General features: G+C 40.7%; 5 protein-coding genes across 5 annotated transcripts; 4 read left to right on the forward strand and 1 right to left on the reverse strand.

Annotated features, from left to right (window-relative positions):
• Nucleotides 1-1,767: 1,767 nt before the first annotated feature.
• On the forward strand, nt 1,768-6,424 carry C5L36_0D02470 (uncharacterized protein; the record flags this gene model as incomplete). Its single annotated transcript, XM_029467121.1, has 2 exons — nt 1,768-2,655; nt 2,744-6,424. The coding sequence occupies 2 exons, from the start codon at nt 1,768-1,770 to the stop codon at nt 6,422-6,424; spliced, it is 4,569 nt and encodes a 1,522-aa protein (XP_029322981.1).
• A 662-nt stretch (nt 6,425-7,086) lies between these two features.
• Nucleotides 7,087-11,740, forward strand: C5L36_0D02490 (uncharacterized protein; the record flags this gene model as incomplete). Its single annotated transcript, XM_029467122.1, has 2 exons — nt 7,087-7,974; nt 8,063-11,740. 2 exons carry the CDS (start codon nt 7,087-7,089, stop codon nt 11,738-11,740), a joined length of 4,566 nt encoding a protein of 1,521 aa, XP_029322982.1.
• A 724-nt stretch (nt 11,741-12,464) lies between these two features.
• On the reverse strand, nt 12,465-14,486 carry C5L36_0D02500 (uncharacterized protein; the record flags this gene model as incomplete). Its single annotated transcript, XM_029467123.1, has 1 exon — nt 12,465-14,486. The coding sequence occupies one exon, from the start codon at nt 14,484-14,486 to the stop codon at nt 12,465-12,467; it is 2,022 nt and encodes a 673-aa protein (XP_029322983.1).
• A 324-nt stretch (nt 14,487-14,810) lies between these two features.
• Nucleotides 14,811-15,704, forward strand: C5L36_0D02510 (uncharacterized protein; the record flags this gene model as incomplete). The annotated part of the gene is made up of 1 exon (XM_029467124.1): nt 14,811-15,704. One exon carries the CDS (start codon nt 14,811-14,813, stop codon nt 15,702-15,704), a length of 894 nt encoding a protein of 297 aa, XP_029322984.1.
• A 512-nt stretch (nt 15,705-16,216) lies between these two features.
• Nucleotides 16,217-18,274, forward strand: C5L36_0D02520 (uncharacterized protein; the record flags this gene model as incomplete). Its single annotated transcript, XM_029467125.1, has 1 exon — nt 16,217-18,274. One exon carries the CDS (start codon nt 16,217-16,219, stop codon nt 18,272-18,274), a length of 2,058 nt encoding a protein of 685 aa, XP_029322985.1.
• Nucleotides 18,275-18,562: the final 288 nt, after the last annotated feature.

Consider the following 18,562-nt stretch of genomic DNA (forward strand, 5'->3'; position numbering starts at 1 on the left):
TCCCGTTGTGGCGCAGCACCCAAGTCACGTGCAAGACGTGCCACTTGTGGTTATTTTGTGTTCACAAATTCTTTTGCTTTCAGTTCGGAGCGAGTTTGTAACAATAAATTTTCTAGGGACCGGGTGTGCATTTTGAGTACCCCATTTTCTTTCGGGAAATAAACCATATAAAGGTGATTTTCGGAGTTGGAGCGCTTCGGAAACTTCATATTTATTCCCAAGTGACTTCCGAAGAAAAAAAAAAGACTCTAAGAAACCGCACACTTGTTCCGAGTATCTCCCGTCTGGTTGTATATTTCCATGTTCCTTTCGGACATTACTAGCAAAGAACTAAAAAAAAAGCCCGCCCATTAACTGTGGCATTGTTGTTGTTATTGCTGTTACTATCGACCAAAACATCATTTCCAAATATAGAAGATATCCCATTTTTTCAATCTTATACTAGAATTTGAAGCAGGTGCTGAAAAGGAAAAGTCCATTGTGTCTTGAGAAGATGTTGGAAAAGTGGAATAAGAAATAATCGTTTCTAGATCAGTCTATCAACCCATAGCCCTTGCATCTATTAGGGATGCCAAGTCGTCTGATATGGTTTAAGTATTTTTCCCCTATAGCTACATGTGCGGCTATAACGAGAGACAGAACATAAGAATTAAAAAAGTAATGACTGTGGTAATGTCCATTGTGGCTATTCTGCAATAATTGGTACAATTTTCTGTTGATTATATCTTATATTGAAGCAACAAGCATAAGAGGGCCTTTGGTAATAGTACTTTCTCCAACTCCTATGGGGTGTTAACTGACCAGAGAAACGGTTCATACGGTTAAGTAGACTAAAACCTGCTCCAAATGCACAGTGTGGTTGGAATTTTTAAGCAAGTATTGGCTGTAGACTCAGTTACAGGAACTAGGGAAACGTTTCTGCCATCCTTAAGGGGTACACTTAGACGCTTGTTTCTGCTGAATTGAGTGGAGAGATGTAATCAATTACAGCATATATTACTAAACCAGCTTTTATCATGTCAACAGGCGAACACCTTCTGATTAGTAAATCTAATAGGAGAACGAAAAATAGCTTCCTTCAGAGGGGGAAACTTTGCAACTTTTATTTCAGGTATTCCTCTAAATCTACAATAAACAGCACGTTACTAAGCTAGGGTCTATAGTATGCCATTGGTATAATCTCAGTTTGCTTGGACAAATCTCTCCCCAAGTGAAAGAAAAAAACACAAAGCAGACCGCCAAGAGTAATCTGAACCTAATATACCGTGTGCTTCCTCAGCCTCTCCTCGGCACCCATTACCTGGTTTTTTTGGGCTTATCTGCAGTTTAGTTTAGTTCCGAAATCCTCCTTTTAGGATTTTTTTTCGGAGCGGACATATTGTTTATCCTTCATCCTTTTTTTCTCTTAATCGGGATTGGCGATTTTATGTAGCGTCAAAATTTACCAGCCGAGATACGGAGGGAAAATACCTGATTTTGAGAATAATGCTTTTACTTCCGAGGCCGATTCATTTACGCTCAGTTTTTGACAGTTCTTAATTCCGAAACTGTTATTTTCCTTATTCGGGTCTTCGCATTCATTTTCTATGAATTGCTCAAGCCGTGGTAGCGGCTTCGATAGGTATTTGACAAGAAAAGCAGAATCACATAAATAGCATTTGTGCCAACTTTATTAGTAAAATGGTAGGTCTGCAGATAACCTGATAAGCTCTTAAGATTCAGAATACATTACTTATCACTTCAACCTTCATTCAACCAGACACCACCATGGAAACTATATCTGTTGGCAAGGAATCTGATGTTTCGTCAGATGGCAATGTTGCTTATGGGGGTTTCAATGAAGGTACTAACAAACAGATAAGAGATCTTGCCAGAGAATTCACACGGCAGACCTCAGTTGGCGACGGTGTACAGGACTCAGACGATGCTACCGATTCAAACGAAGTTGAGAAGTTTGGTGTCGACCATGCCAGTCCCAATTCTCCCCCAAAAAGTAATCAGTATGACTTGTTGAGGACATTAACATCGATGTCTCAAGTGCCAGGAGTGAACCCGGTCGACCAAACTATAGATCCAAGGCTAGACCCCAACAGTGATGAATTTGAGTCCAAGTTTTGGGTGAAGAACATGAGGAAGTTACTTGACAGTGATCCAGATTACTATAGACCAACGTCTCTAGGGTTTGCAGCCAAGAACCTGATTGCAAAGGGTATTTCATCAGACGCCGATTACCAAGCGAATTTTCTGAACTACCCGTTCAAGGTTGTTCGAGACACATACATGGATCTGTTCAGAGGGAACGACGAGTCCCGCTATTTTGAGATTTTGAAATCCATGGACGTTTTAATCAAGCCGGGCACACTAACTGTTGTTTTGGGTAGGCCGGGTGCAGGGTGTTCGACGTTTTTGAAGACTGTTGCGGCACAAACATATGGTTTCAAGGTTGACGACAGTTCGATCATCAGTTACGATGGATTGACCCCTAAGGAAATCAACAAAAACTACCGGGGTGAAGTGATTTTCTCTGCGGAAATGGATAACCATTTCCCACATTTGAGTGTTGGACAAACGTTGGAGTTTGCAGCGAAGATGAGAACACCACAGAACAGGTTCCCTGGAGTCAGTAGAAACGAATATGCAAAGCACATGTCAGAAGTACGTATTAAGCTTTAACGATTTGACAATTTGGAGAGTTAAAAAACACATACTAACACATACACACACTTCACATATATATTTATAGGTGTACATGGCAACATATGGATTGTCACATACAGTGAACACGAAGGTCGGTGACAACTTCATCAGAGGTGTGTCAGGTGGTGAGAGAAAGAGAGTCTCGATTGCTGAAGCATCGCTTTGTGGTGCCAACTTGCAATGCTGGGATAATGCGACCAGAGGATTGGATGCTGCTACGGCTCTTGAGTTTGTGAGAGCATTGAAGACATCAGCACACATTTTAGATACCACACCTTTGATTGCAATTTACCAATGCTCACAAGACGCGTACGACTTGTTTGACAATGTTGTCTTACTTTATGAAGGTTACCAGATCTACTTTGGACCAGGTGATCGAGCAAAGGACTTCTTTGAAAGGATGGGCTATGAATGCCCAGACCGTCAGACCACGGCGGACTTCCTAACGTCGATCACATCTCCAGCGGAGAGAGTAGCCAAGAAAGGATGGGAAAACAAGGTACCACAGACACCAAAGGAATTTAGCGATTACTGGAGAGCATCTGCAGAGTACAAGGAGTTGGTTGCAGATATTGATGAGTACTTGTCACACTGCCACAACAATAATACACGTGAAGAGTTTGCGGAAGCACATGCCATCAAGCAGGCTAACCATGCAAGACCATCATCGTCGTTCCGGGTTTCTTATTGGATGCAGATCAAGTTGATTGCCCAGAGAAATATATGGAGAACAAAGGGAGATCCGTCGATCATGATGTTTTCTGTTATTGCTAACATCATCATGGGGTTGATTATTTCATCATTGTTCTATAATCTTTCAGCAACAACAGGGACGTTCTACTATCGGTCTGCAGCGATGTTTTTTGCTGTTTTGTTCAATGCGTTTTCTTCGTTACTAGAAATTATGTCATTATTTGAATCGAGACCAATTGTTGAGAAGCATAAAATGTTTGCCCTATACCATCCATCAGCGGATGCATTTGCTTCCATCTTTACAGAACTCGTGCCTAAAATTTTAACTTCAATTGGGTTTAACTTGATTTATTATTTTATGGTGAACTTCAGAAGAAATCCAGGTCGATTCTTTTTTTACTTTTTGATGAACTTCATGGCGACTTTAGTGATGTCACACATTTTCCGTTCAATCGGTGCTTGTTTCAAGACGTTATCGGAATCGATGCCTCCTGCCACAGTGTTCTTGACAGCCATGGTTATTTACACTGGATTTGCTTTGCCAACGCCAAGTATGCACGGATGGTCAAGATGGATCAACTACCTTGATCCAGTTGCTTACGTGTTTGAGGCGCTTATGGCGAACGAGTTTGATGGTCGTCGTTTTGAATGCTCACAGTTCATTCCGTCGTACCCGAATGCTGATCTGGCCAACCAAGTTTGTAGTGTTGTTGCATCGGTTCCAGGGTTTTCATATGTTAATGGTACAGATTATATCTATGAATCATACAGATACAAGATCACACATAAGTGGAGAAATTTTGGTATTGTTGTTGGATTCATCATATTCTTCTTGTTTGTTTACGTCGCATTAGTGGAATTGAACAAGGGTGCAATGCAGAAGGGAGAAATCATTTTGTTCCAGCAATCCAAGCTACGTGAGATGAGGAAGGAAAAGAAGTCCAAACAGATCAGCGATATTGAAGGTGGATCCGAAAAGCCAGCTGGTGTGTATGATCATGGAAACGAGGATAGCGAGGACGGCGTGAACAACTTGACGGTTGGCAGTGACATTTTCCACTGGAGAGATGTTTGTTACGAAGTGCAGATCAAGGACGAGACCAGACGTATCTTGAACCATGTTGACGGATGGGTCAAGCCAGGCACGTTGACAGCGTTGATGGGAGCTTCGGGAGCGGGAAAGACGACGTTGTTGGACGTTCTGGCAAACCGGGTGACCATGGGTGTTGTGTCGGGATCGATGTTTGTGAACGGTAGATTGAGGGACCAGTCATTCCAAAGATCAACAGGGTATGTTCAGCAACAGGATTTACACTTACAGACATCGACCGTAAGAGAAGCGTTGAGGTTTTCGGCGTACTTGAGACAATCAAGGACGATTTCCAAGAAGGAGAAGGATGAGTATGTTGAGAGTATCATTGACATTTTGGAGATGCGCTCGTATGCAGATGCTGTTGTTGGAGTTGCAGGTGAAGGTTTGAACGTCGAGCAGCGTAAGAGGTTGACGATTGGTGTTGAGCTTGCAGCCAAGCCTAAGTTGTTATTGTTTTTGGACGAGCCTACATCGGGATTAGACTCACAAACCGCATGGTCGGTGTGTCAGTTGATGAGAAAGCTTGCGGACCATGGCCAGGCTATTTTGTGTACGATCCATCAGCCATCAGCGCTTTTATTGAAGGAGTTTGACAGATTGTTGTTCCTAGCGAAGGGAGGTCGTACGGTGTACTTTGGAGATCTTGGAGAAAACTGCCAGACGTTAATCAACTACTTTGAATCGCACGGAGCACACCCATGTCCAGCAGAGGCCAATCCGGCGGAGTGGATGTTGGAGGTCATTGGAGCTGCACCGGGCTCACATGCGAACCAGGACTACCACGAGGTTTGGATGTCGTCTGATGAGAGACGTGCAGTCCAAGAGGAGTTACACAGGATGGAAACCGAGCTACTGCAAATACCAGTTGATGATTCAGCGGAAGCCAAGAGAAGTTTTGCATCTTCCTATCTAATTCAATATATCTGTGTTACCAAAAGAGTAATTGAACAATATTATCGTACTCCACAATATGTTTGGTCGAAAGTTTTCCTTGCAGTTACAAATTCACTTTTTAACGGTTTCTCGTTTTACAGAGCTGGTACTTCGTTACAAGGGTTGCAAAACCAGATGTTGTCTATTTTCATGCTTTCGGTCATGTTGAACACATTGGTTCAACAAATGCTACCACTATACATCACGCAACGGTCGATATACGAGGTGAGAGAAAGACCATCGAAGACGTTCTCATGGTGGGTGTTTCTTGCAGCACAAGTGACAGCCGAGTTCCCATGGAACCTGATATGTGGTACAATTTCATACTTCTGCTGGTATTATCCTATCGGTTTGCAAAACAATGCGTCGGTCACACACACGACTGCAGAGAGAGGCGCTTTGACGTGGCTACTCATTGTTGGGTTCTTTAACTACGCGTCATCGCTTGGCTTGATGTGCATTGCTGGTGTAGAGCAAGAGCAGAACGGAGCTAACATCTCGAGTTTATTGTTCACTATGTGTTTGAATTTCTGTGGTATTTTGAAGTATCCAACAGGGTTCTGGAAGTTCATGTACCGTGCGAATCCCTTCACATTTTGGATTGCATCGGTGCTTGGAGCGGGTGTGGGTGACACACCATTAGTGTGTTCATCTAAGGAGATTGTCTACTTTGCACCACCGAAGGGTGAAACATGTACTACATACATCCAACCATACATTGATGAAGCAGGTGGCTATTTGGTTGATAGTGAGCGGGAAGGTTACTGTGGATTCTGTACTGCGTCCAACACCAATGCCTACTTGAAGTCGGTGCACGTTGAGTACAGCAAAAGATGGCAAAACTGGGGTATTTTTATCTGTTTTATTGCGATCAACAACATTTTTATGTTCCTATTCTACTGGTTGGCGAGAGTTCCAAAGAAAGATAATCGTGTTGAAGATGCATCTGCATTGAAGAGTGATGAGAAGGCACCCCTAGGTCCACAGCATAGCATGACAATGCAGTAAGCTTTAAGACTGCATGAAAATCTATACATGTTAATAAATTGCATTTAACCATTACCTGTTTTACAAATATACAAATTTACACATACAAATATACACATATATAATTATTTACAAACTACTAATATTTTTTTATTAAGGAATGGGAAGCACATTCATTGCTTTATTTTCAGGATGCGGCTTCATTCGAAACCTTATTTGTTATGAATATAGCTTCCATATCACATCAGTTGAATAGTCCGAAGGTGAAATTAAACTTTTGAACCAAATATCCTTATTAAAATTGGTAATAGATAACAACTGCGGTTACAATATGTCATCCATTTAGGTCTGCAGATTATTATATAACGTCGACAATATCTACATGGAGTACCCTTGAAATTTTCAATCAACTTTTTGCCGCCCGGTTCTTAATTCCGCTCATCAGCGGGTGATAAAAATTTTAAATCCGTTTGAATTCGGTGTTTAGTTTCGGAACCATGTTTCTATTTTTTTTTTCCGCAGACTTTGTCGCTTATTTCTTTTTCATATTGTTTATTCCAATAAATATAAATTCCTGGATACTTCCAGATTCCCTGAAGTGAATGTTGTTATTTTGCCCTGCCAGTTCAATTTCTTGTCGATTTACTTAGTATTTTTATCGTGCTTTTGAAGTAAAGTTTAATATGGAAACTATATCTGTTGGCAAGGAATCTGATGTTTCGTCAGATGGCAATGTTGCTTATGGGGGTTTCAATGAAGGTACTAACAAACAGATAAGAGATCTTGCCAGAGAATTCACACGGCAGACCTCAGTTGGCGACGGTGTACAGGACTCAGACGATGCTACCGATTCAAACGAAGTTGAGAAGTTTGGTGTCGACCATGCCAGTCCCAATTCTCCCCCAAAAAGTAATCAGTATGACTTGTTGAGGACATTAACATCGATGTCTCAAGTGCCAGGAGTGAACCCGGTCGACCAAACTATAGATCCAAGGCTAGACCCCAACAGTGATGAATTTGAGTCCAAGTTTTGGGTGAAGAACATGAGGAAGTTACTTGACAGTGATCCAGATTACTATAGACCAACGTCTCTAGGGTTTGCAGCCAAGAACCTGATTGCAAAGGGTATTTCATCAGACGCCGATTACCAAGCGAATTTTCTGAACTACCCGTTCAAGGTTGTTCGAGACACATACATGGATCTGTTCAGAGGGAACGACGAGTCCCGCTATTTTGAGATTTTGAAATCCATGGACGTTTTAATCAAGCCGGGCACACTAACTGTTGTTTTGGGTAGGCCGGGTGCAGGGTGTTCGACGTTTTTGAAGACTGTTGCGGCACAAACATATGGTTTCAAGGTTGACGACAGTTCGATCATCAGTTACGATGGATTGACCCCTAAGGAAATCAACAAAAACTACCGGGGTGAAGTGATTTTCTCTGCGGAAATGGATAACCATTTCCCACATTTGAGTGTTGGACAAACGTTGGAGTTTGCAGCGAAGATGAGAACACCACAGAACAGGTTCCCTGGAGTCAGTAGAAACGAATATGCAAAGCACATGTCAGAAGTACGTATTAAGCTTTAACGATTTGACAATTTGGAGAGTTAAAAAACACATACTAACACATACACACACTTCACATATATATTTATAGGTGTACATGGCAACATATGGATTGTCACATACAGTGAACACGAAGGTCGGTGACAACTTCATCAGAGGTGTGTCAGGTGGTGAGAGAAAGAGAGTCTCGATTGCTGAAGCATCGCTTTGTGGTGCCAACTTGCAATGCTGGGATAATGCGACCAGAGGATTGGATGCTGCTACGGCTCTTGAGTTTGTGAGAGCATTGAAGACATCAGCACACATTTTAGATACCACACCTTTGATTGCAATTTACCAATGCTCACAAGACGCGTACGACTTGTTTGACAATGTTGTCTTACTTTATGAAGGTTACCAGATCTACTTTGGACCAGGTGATCGAGCAAAGGACTTCTTTGAAAGGATGGGCTATGAATGCCCAGACCGTCAGACCACGGCGGACTTCCTAACGTCGATCACATCTCCAGCGGAGAGAGTAGCCAAGAAAGGATGGGAAAACAAGGTACCACAGACACCAAAGGAATTTAGCGATTACTGGAGAGCATCTGCAGAGTACAAGGAGTTGGTTGCAGATATTGATGAGTACTTGTCACACTGCCACAACAATAATACACGTGAAGAGTTTGCGGAAGCACATGCCATCAAGCAGGCTAACCATGCAAGACCATCATCGTCGTTCCGGGTTTCTTATTGGATGCAGATCAAGTTGATTGCCCAGAGAAATATATGGAGAACAAAGGGAGATCCGTCGATCATGATGTTTTCTGTTATTGCTAACATCATCATGGGGTTGATTATTTCATCATTGTTCTATAATCTTTCAGCAACAACAGGGACGTTCTACTATCGGTCTGCAGCGATGTTTTTTGCTGTTTTGTTCAATGCGTTTTCTTCGTTACTAGAAATTATGTCATTATTTGAATCGAGACCAATTGTTGAGAAGCATAAAATGTTTGCCCTATACCATCCATCAGCGGATGCATTTGCTTCCATCTTTACAGAACTCGTGCCTAAAATTTTAACTTCAATTGGGTTTAACTTGATTTATTATTTTATGGTGAACTTCAGAAGAAATCCAGGTCGATTCTTTTTTTACTTTTTGATGAACTTCATGGCGACTTTAGTGATGTCACACATTTTCCGTTCAATCGGTGCTTGTTTCAAGACGTTATCGGAATCGATGCCTCCTGCCACAGTGTTCTTGACAGCCATGGTTATTTACACTGGATTTGCTTTGCCAACGCCAAGTATGCACGGATGGTCAAGATGGATCAACTACCTTGATCCAGTTGCTTACGTGTTTGAGGCGCTTATGGCGAACGAGTTTGATGGTCGTCGTTTTGAATGCTCACAGTTCATTCCGTCGTACCCGAATGCTGATCTGGCCAACCAAGTTTGTAGTGTTGTTGCATCGGTTCCAGGGTTTTCATATGTTAATGGTACAGATTATATCTATGAATCATACAGATACAAGATCACACATAAGTGGAGAAATTTTGGTATTGTTGTTGGATTCATCATATTCTTCTTGTTTGTTTACGTCACATTAGTGGAATTGAACAAGGGTGCAATGCAGAAGGGAGAAATCATTTTGTTCCAGCAATCCAAGCTACGTGAGATGAGGAAGGAAAAGAAGTCCAAACAGATCAGCGATATTGAAGGTGGATCCGAAAAGCCAGCTGGTGTGTATGATCATGGAAACGAGGATAGCGAGGACGGCGTGAATAACTTGACGGTTGGCAGTGACATTTTCCACTGGAGAGATGTTTGTTACGAAGTGCAGATCAAGGACGAGACCAGACGTATCTTGAACCATGTTGACGGATGGGTCAAGCCAGGCACGTTGACAGCGTTGATGGGAGCTTCGGGAGCGGGAAAGACGACGTTGTTGGACGTTCTGGCAAACCGGGTGACCATGGGTGTTGTGTCGGGATCGATGTTTGTGAACGGTAGATTGAGGGACCAGTCATTCCAAAGATCAACAGGGTATGTTCAGCAACAGGATTTACACTTACAGACATCGACCGTAAGAGAAGCGTTGAGGTTTTCGGCGTACTTGAGACAATCAAGGACGATTTCCAAGAAGGAGAAGGATGAGTATGTTGAGAGTATCATTGACATTTTGGAGATGCGCTCGTATGCAGATGCTGTTGTTGGAGTTGCAGGTGAAGGTTTGAACGTCGAGCAGCGTAAGAGGTTGACGATTGGTGTTGAGCTTGCAGCCAAGCCTAAGTTGTTATTGTTTTTGGACGAGCCTACATCGGGATTAGACTCACAAACCGCATGGTCGGTGTGTCAGTTGATGAGAAAGCTTGCGGACCATGGCCAGGCTATTTTGTGTACGATCCATCAGCCATCAGCGCTTTTATTGAAGGAGTTTGACAGATTGTTGTTCCTAGCGAAGGGAGGTCGTACGGTGTACTTTGGAGATCTTGGAGAAAACTGCCAGACGTTAATCAACTACTTTGAATCGCACGGAGCACACCCATGTCCAGCAGAGGCCAATCCGGCGGAGTGGATGTTGGAGGTCATTGGAGCTGCACCGGGCTCACATGCGAACCAGGACTACCACGAGGTTTGGATGTCGTCTGATGAGAGACGTGCAGTCCAAGAGGAGTTACACAGGATGGAAACCGAGCTACTGCAAATACCAGTTGATGATTCAGCGGAAGCCAAGAGAAGTTTCGCATCTTCATATCTAATTCAATATATCTGTGTTACCAAAAGGGTGCTCCAGCAGTACTATCGTACTCCACAGTATATCTGGTCTAAACTCTTTCTTGCCGGTGCTAATTCGATATTTAACGGTTTCTCGTTTTACAGAGCTGGTACTTCGTTACAAGGGTTGCAAAACCAGATGTTGTCTATTTTCATGCTTTCGGTCATGTTGAACACATTGGTTCAACAAATGCTACCACTATACATCACGCAACGGTCGATATACGAGGTGAGAGAAAGACCATCGAAGACGTTCTCATGGTGGGTGTTTCTTGCAGCACAAGTGACAGCCGAGTTCCCATGGAACCTGATATGTGGTACAATTTCATACTTCTGCTGGTATTATCCTATCGGTTTGCAAAACAATGCGTCGGTCACACACACGACTGCAGAGAGAGGCGCTTTGACGTGGCTACTCATTGTTGGGTTCTTTAACTACGCGTCATCGCTTGGCTTGATGTGCATTGCTGGTGTAGAGCAAGAGCAGAACGGAGCTAACATCTCGAATTTATTGTTCACTATGTGTTTGAATTTCTGTGGTATTTTGAAGTATCCAACAGGGTTCTGGAAGTTCATGTACCGTGCGAATCCCTTCACATTTTGGATTGCATCGGTGCTTGGAGCGGGTGTGGGTGACACACCATTAGTGTGTTCATCTAAGGAGATTGTCTACTTTGCACCACCGAAGGGTGAAACATGTACTACATACATCCAACCATACATTGATGAAGCAGGTGGCTATTTGGTTGATAGTGAGCGGGAAGGTTACTGTGGATTCTGTACTGCGTCCAACACCAATGCCTACTTGAAGTCGGTGCACGTTGAGTACAGCAAAAGATGGCAAAACTGGGGTATTTTTATCTGTTTTATTGCGATCAACAACATTTTTATGTTCCTATTCTATTGGTTGGCGAGAGTTCCAAAGAAAGATAATCGTGTTAAAGATGCATCTGCATTGAAGAGTGATGAAAAGGCAACTCTCGGTCCACAAACTACTTCTGAAGCATAAGAAGTTGCTTTTTTGACTATTAATTCCCATTGATATCCTAGATTTTTTCTACGTTCTTTAGTCAAATACCTAGACAGTTTATAATTTTGATTTTTTAGTACGAAGTGCTTTAGATAATTAATCCTTGCACCAAATGTGCATGCAATATGTTTTTATCTTTTTCAAAGTTTTTTTGAACAACTTACCTACGTAAATTTACGATAGTTTAGTTGAAATGATCCAAGAGTTCAGTACTTTGTCAGAAATCTTATGCTTTATCCCATGCTTGATTAGCCTCAAAAAAAAACTATATTCCTATTTTAGAAGGTGCATAACTTGGGCATTTATTAGAGCGTTACTAGTTCATTCCCCATTTGGTTCTTCTAAATTGGTAACCTTTTCTCAGAAATGGGGTTTGCTAGGGTAATAATGGGCAATTAAATTCCAGAGAATCTGTATATTTCGAGTAGGCTTTTGTGAATTTTGTCTTTATAAATAATTATAATCCAACCAGAAGTTTAGCAGATTTCTACCAGTTGGCTGCACTATGTACAATCCTTTCTCTGTTTTTCACAAAGTTGAGATGATAATAGGATTAAAAATAGCTGGAAATATAAAATTGATCATCATCCTTAAGTAATACATTTTATTTTGACTTTCATCATCGAAAAATAGCTAGAAATCATGTCTTTGGTTCATTTTCTCTGTATTCCGCTTCCTTTTAAAATAATACGAAACAAGTGCTCTAATTAAATTTCACTCTTTTAGGGTTAGGTGACGATTCTGAAGCAAAATAGCTGTATTTACCCCACACTTTTTCAATCTGTTCAGATGGAAACAAGTTTTTATTCTTATTCATGACATTCCAAATTTCCCAGTACCCTAACATTGCTAATCTGTTTGAGTGTGAATCCGAATCAACAGTCACAATTGAATATTTACAAGCCCTTGTAAAATGGTTAATTTTATTGTTGATATTATCTATTTCAGATAGCCCAGGATCCGTTTTATAAGTGTAGCCATAGATCATTTCCAAGATAGCAAGTAATAACGGAGAGTCTTTGAAAGGCTCTGTGTTGGATGCGATCCAAGGGTTGGAAAAGTAAAAATATTGGATTGTATTGATGGATGCCTTTACGTATAGGTTGTCAGTGTTTTCAGGTATGTAAGAAAGAGTCTCAATTTTTTGCTTTAATATGTCCTTTATCCTCAGCAGGTTGCTGAATCTCTTCATTGATTGGTCATAGTTCAAATCAAACTCAGATAAGTTTTTGTTAATATCCTTTTCAGATTCAATAAGAAACTGTAAAATTGGGACACTATTAAGGACAGAATAAAGTGAGAGTGCATCAAAAGAAACCATCAAAGGCATACCAGTCACGGATGGTTTCGATACTGGTTTTTTTTGGATTAATTGTGAATAATAATACAAAGACTTAAGGTAATGCCCATTTCTTTGATAAACCATTGCAAGGATGAATTTAATATATGGGATGAGGGTTGAAAAGAACAATAATTCATAGCCTGTAAATCTTTTTGAATTGAAATTTTCAACTAGTTCTTCAAGACCTGTTTCAATTAAAGGCTCATCTGCATTGGGATATTTATCGTTTGTAAAATCACATAGAATTTTTTGCAATAAAGTGATTGATTTCAAGTAATTAAATCGAACCACTTCGTGTTGAAAGTCCTCAAGAGTTTCGATTTTTCCAGATATCTGAATTTTATCATAGGCGTTGTTGCTTAAACGCTTGAACAAGGTATCTGCTATTTTGTTCTTCCATGAAAAAAAGGAGAATCCCACGGCTGAATAGAGTGTAGTGGTATAAAAGTATTCTAGAGTTGTCATCCACTTACTATAGAAAACAAAGTGTGAATCCCCACATATTAAAACAAATTGTAGGTTTGAACCTAGCTGTATTTTTCTTTCTTTCAAAGTTTTCCTAAACTCTTCACATTTTAAGCTTTTTTCCTGAAACGCTTTCAAATCCATCGAATAAAGGGATAAATACATATCCAATAAATGATGCATGGAGGTAAATTGGATACGCAGATGATCACTAGACCTTTCATTGATTAGTTTCAGCTTGTGGAGACATTTTTCAATATCTGAAAGGGGCTGGGAGTTCATTAGTTGGTATTCAATTAGGTTTACAAGTACCAATTGGAGAAAAGTTGTAGAATTCGCAAAAGAAAACCGTTCCACACCATCAAGAATCAATTGGACTTCTTTGACATTTTTCTCTACTGTGTATAATGAACTGAAGTGTTTGAATTTCACGAATCTGAAAAATAGTTTCAAGATCCCAAAGCTAGAGTTCTCTGGAATTTCATTTTCAATGATATTATTCAAATACCCCACTTGTTCATTAATTGGTTTTAGTTGTAATTTGATTTGGAAATGTAGGTATAATAGTTTGAGCTTGGTCAGCGTCAAGGTTGGCTCGTTTTTGTTGCATATTTGAATACCACGAGTACAATAGTCCGATGCTAGATCTAAGCTCATAGATTCTTTAAACAACGTATGTGCAGTTTTGTAATATAAACTCGATTGGATGCTAGCGTCCAATATTCCAGTATAATTTCTCAACACTTTAAAGTAGGAGTTCAAGGCCGACTTGATGAAGGTGTTATAATTAGATATTGGTAGTACACCTTCCCTCTCCTGGTTATTCGATATGTGTGTTTTCAACAGATCATGTGCATTTTTCAGCTCCCGCTCTGCATGATTAATAAGAAACCAGACTTCTCTATCATCCTGAGACATTCTAACCTCACAGAAGATATTGGCTTAATCACCAGAGATTGAATTCTTCAAGGTATTCACTACACAAAGTAATTATTTATATCCATCTTGAAACTTCCATGTCTACGTGTTAAGAAAAAACATACAATTTTCAGACGACGCGTCGACATTATAAGATTATAACACGGCTGTGCATACACAGCCTTGATAATTTGAAAGCGAAAAGGCAAATTGAATGGGAAAACTTACGGGTATAAAAGGAGAGCGTCTCGCACTTTTTTCGAGGGTTAAAGTCGTGGGGCTCAGCATATCCTCAGCTAGAATTTGTAGTCTTGGACATTCAACATGGACTCTCTTAAGTTGCCCACCACGGCTGCTAGAGCCAACGCTTTTATGGGACAGGGGTCTCTCTCCTTTCCAACGTCCCAGGGGCAAGGGCAAGGGCAAGGTCACAGCCAGGAGCAGGCACAGACACAGGTTGAGGCAAAATTTCCCGTCGACGATGTCCATTCCGTCGATGCTATGGTAAATAATGATGGTAGTTTAGTCAACAACGTAAAAATAGAAAATCCTTCCGCTTCCACTATATCCAAGTTTGAATCTTCTGCGGACTTGCAGCTGAATGCCGATGGCACAATCTCTAAAAACGTTGCCAATGATACCTCTAATGCTATTTCAACTGAAGATGGATCAGCATCGGGGATTGTTCCCACGTTACAAAACATTGTTGCAACGGTGAATCTGGATTGTAGGTTGGAATTGAAGACAATTGCCTTACACGCAAGAAATGCCGAATATAATCCAAAGCGGTTTGCGGCTGTTATTATGAGAATCAGAGAGCCGAAAACAACCGCATTGATTTTTGCTTCCGGTAAGATGGTTGTTACAGGTGCCAAGTCCGAAGATGATTCCAAATTAGCTGCTAGAAAGTATGCCAGAATTATTCAAAAATTGGGCTTTAATGCCAAATTCACTGACTTCAAGATTCAAAATATTGTTGGTTCATGTGATGTTAAATTTCCTATTCGATTAGAAGGTTTAGCATATGCGCATGGTACTTTCTCGTCATATGAACCGGAATTATTTCCAGGTTTGATTTATAGAATGGTTAAGCCGAAAATCGTCCTTTTGATTTTCGTGTCAGGTAAGATTGTTCTTACTGGTGCCAAGCAAAGAGAAGAAATTTACAAAGCATTTGAAGCAATCTATCCTGTTTTGAGTGAATTCAGAAAGAATTGATACAAATGAAGGAAAGAAAAATAAAGGAAACTGTAGTGATTGTGATGGAAAAAATGACATATATTCCTACTCTCTCCTCCTTTCCCCTACCCTCTGTCTCCTCCTGAATTTTGTTTGTTGGAGCAAACCCCGAATATTACTAATACAAATGAGAAGTCCAACTATAGATAAAACTATCCAACAATTGAGAAACCAACAGAATAAGATTAGGCCTACTCAAATTTAATCCAATCCAACATATGTATATACATATTATAAGCTGTACATTATTTCTACCTTCTATGTAAACTAAATAAAAATAACGCCAAACAACAAAAGTGATAAAAATAAACGGAATTTTGATTGATTCGCTACAAATTTTACCACAAAAAAATAAAATAATTTTGACATTTACAGATCGGTCGCCACAGGCAAGACCGGCAGTTGTAGGTCCTCCTCTTGACGAGTTCTTCTCTGTTCATAGTGGAAGTTAGACCTATCTTACGTCCTGTACTTTGGATTCGATCGAAACCATGTCTATCTCCGATATTGCGCTGAAAAAAGACGCCGAAACATTGTATGGAGGCCAAAATGCTACCCCCTCACCGACTAGCCAGCCTCTAGCAACGCCTCCTAACCAGCAACAAACCCAGAAGCTTGAGCAAATCCGCCCTATTTTCAGAAAGACCAGTTCACAGAACTCATACAAACTGTCGCAACTTCCACAGCTTGAAACAAGGTCTATTTCAAATGATTCAAATGTTCAAGTCCCTGTTAATACTGAACCTCAAACTCAAAAGCGTGTGATAAATGTCAACGAATCACTATTACACAATACCAGGAATGGGGTACACAAAATACCAGGTACACATAGTGTACCAGTGACTCCGCAATCTATTCTCTCGCCGCAAGTGAAGTCGGTGAATGTTCCTGCATCTATTCTAAGCAGTCAAAGTAACCTTCCATCAAGCACTTCAACAATGCAGTGCCCCACACCAATCACACCACAGTTAAAGTCATCAACAAGCACCATTTCTTTTCAAGTTCCAAATCAAAAACATAGAGGTTCCATATCTGCACGCCCATCAGTTACTAAATTCCCATCCGATGCGTCGGGTTCCGTGCAATCTTCAGCAATGGCTGGCGGTCAAACCCCTCTTGCGCAGAGACAAACACTAAATCTACATACTTCAACGGGGAACCCCTTGTCGTTCATGGTGAATCCAATCACGAAACAGAAAATTCCAGCTACCACTACAAGTGCAGCAAACACATCAAGGATGGAAAGCGTTAGGTCTCCTATTTATTCCGAAGGTGGCTGTATTACACCTGTAGGATACATTTCCAACAACAACGTAATACCCTCTTCAAATACCTTGATTGATCAGAACAGTTTTGGTGGATCTCGTCATTCTATGTCCCCAGACGAGCCTGCACCAATGACTCCAACATTAAATCTTAATAATTCGTCGTATCCGAATTCAAGGAAAACGTCTATTCCCACTGATCACCACACACCTGTTTACGAATTAAAAAGCGGAATATCATCCACATCGTCCGTAGCAGGCATGGTACCAACAGGAAACTCTACTCCTGGATCATCCAAGAAGAAGACCACAAAGGCCATAGTTTCGCCCCCTATTGGTCCTGTTGTTCCGTTCACACAATATTTGAGTAAAGAAGATGATGACAAAATTCACATTCTAATTGGAGCAACGGGTTCTGTTGCAACTATAAAGATTCCAATGATTATAGATAAGTTATTCAAAATATATGGGACAGATAAGGTGAGCATACAGTTGGTCGTTACAAGGTCTGCTGAACATTTTCTTCGAGGTTTGAAAATATCAACAGAGGTTAAAATTTGGAGAGAGCAAGAAGAGTGGTCGTCACCTGTTAATAAGATAAAACCAGGAGATCCAATTTTGCATGTAGAATTGCGAAAATGGGCTGATATTTTCCTTATTGCACCACTAAGTGCTAATACACTTGCGAAGATTGCCAATGGACTAGCTGACAATTTGTTGACCACAATAGTGAGAATCTGGAACCCTCTTGTACCGATAATTGCGGCTCCAGCGATGAATACCTTTATGTATAGCCATCCAATGACAAAAATCCATATGAATATACTGAAGGAGGATCTACCATTTGTAGAGATATTAAAACCCGTTGAGAAAGTTTTAGTTTGTGGTGATATTGGAATGGGTGGTATGAGGGAATGGAGTGAGGTAGTTCATATTACTGTTAAAAAGTTGAAGGAAATACAGAAGAAGAAATTAAGTGGGGAAGAGACTATGGTGGGGGTATCGAAGAATCCAGTAAACGGCGAAGGTATAAGTTATAAGGAAAAGGGTGAAGCCAAGGAAGAAGAAGACGATGAAGAAGAAGACGATGAAGAAGAAGACGATGAAGATGACGAAGAAGAAGAAGAAGAAGAAGAAGACGATGAAGAAGAAGACGATGACGATGAAGAAGAAGAAGAAGAAGATGAAGAAGACGATGAAGAAGAAGAAGAAGATGATGAAGAAGACGATGAAGAAGAAGAAGACGAAGTGAGTGTAGCTGGTGATGACGCTGCTAAGAGATAAAAGTCACGGGTTTCCCAATACCAGTTTTGAGTGTATAGCATTGGAACAATTCAAAGCAACGAACGTGTTACCCGTGTGTATAGTTTCCAAATCAGCGGCCGGTACATATATCTTTGACTATGTAATTTTAGTCTGCGTACATTCAAGGTGAAGAAAGAGAATAATAGAAAAGCTGAGCCTTTGCCCAATAGAGCCGCTGCGAAAATTTTATACAATTTTTTTTTTGTTTTTGAGGCAGAATAAATTTTTCACAATTTTTTGAGGTTTGTGTCTAAAAGTAAAAAGATT

Source organism: Pichia kudriavzevii, chromosome 4, assembly GCF_003054445.1.
Source record: "Pichia kudriavzevii chromosome 4, complete sequence".
Taxonomy (NCBI): domain Eukaryota; kingdom Fungi; phylum Ascomycota; class Pichiomycetes; order Pichiales; family Pichiaceae; genus Pichia; species Pichia kudriavzevii.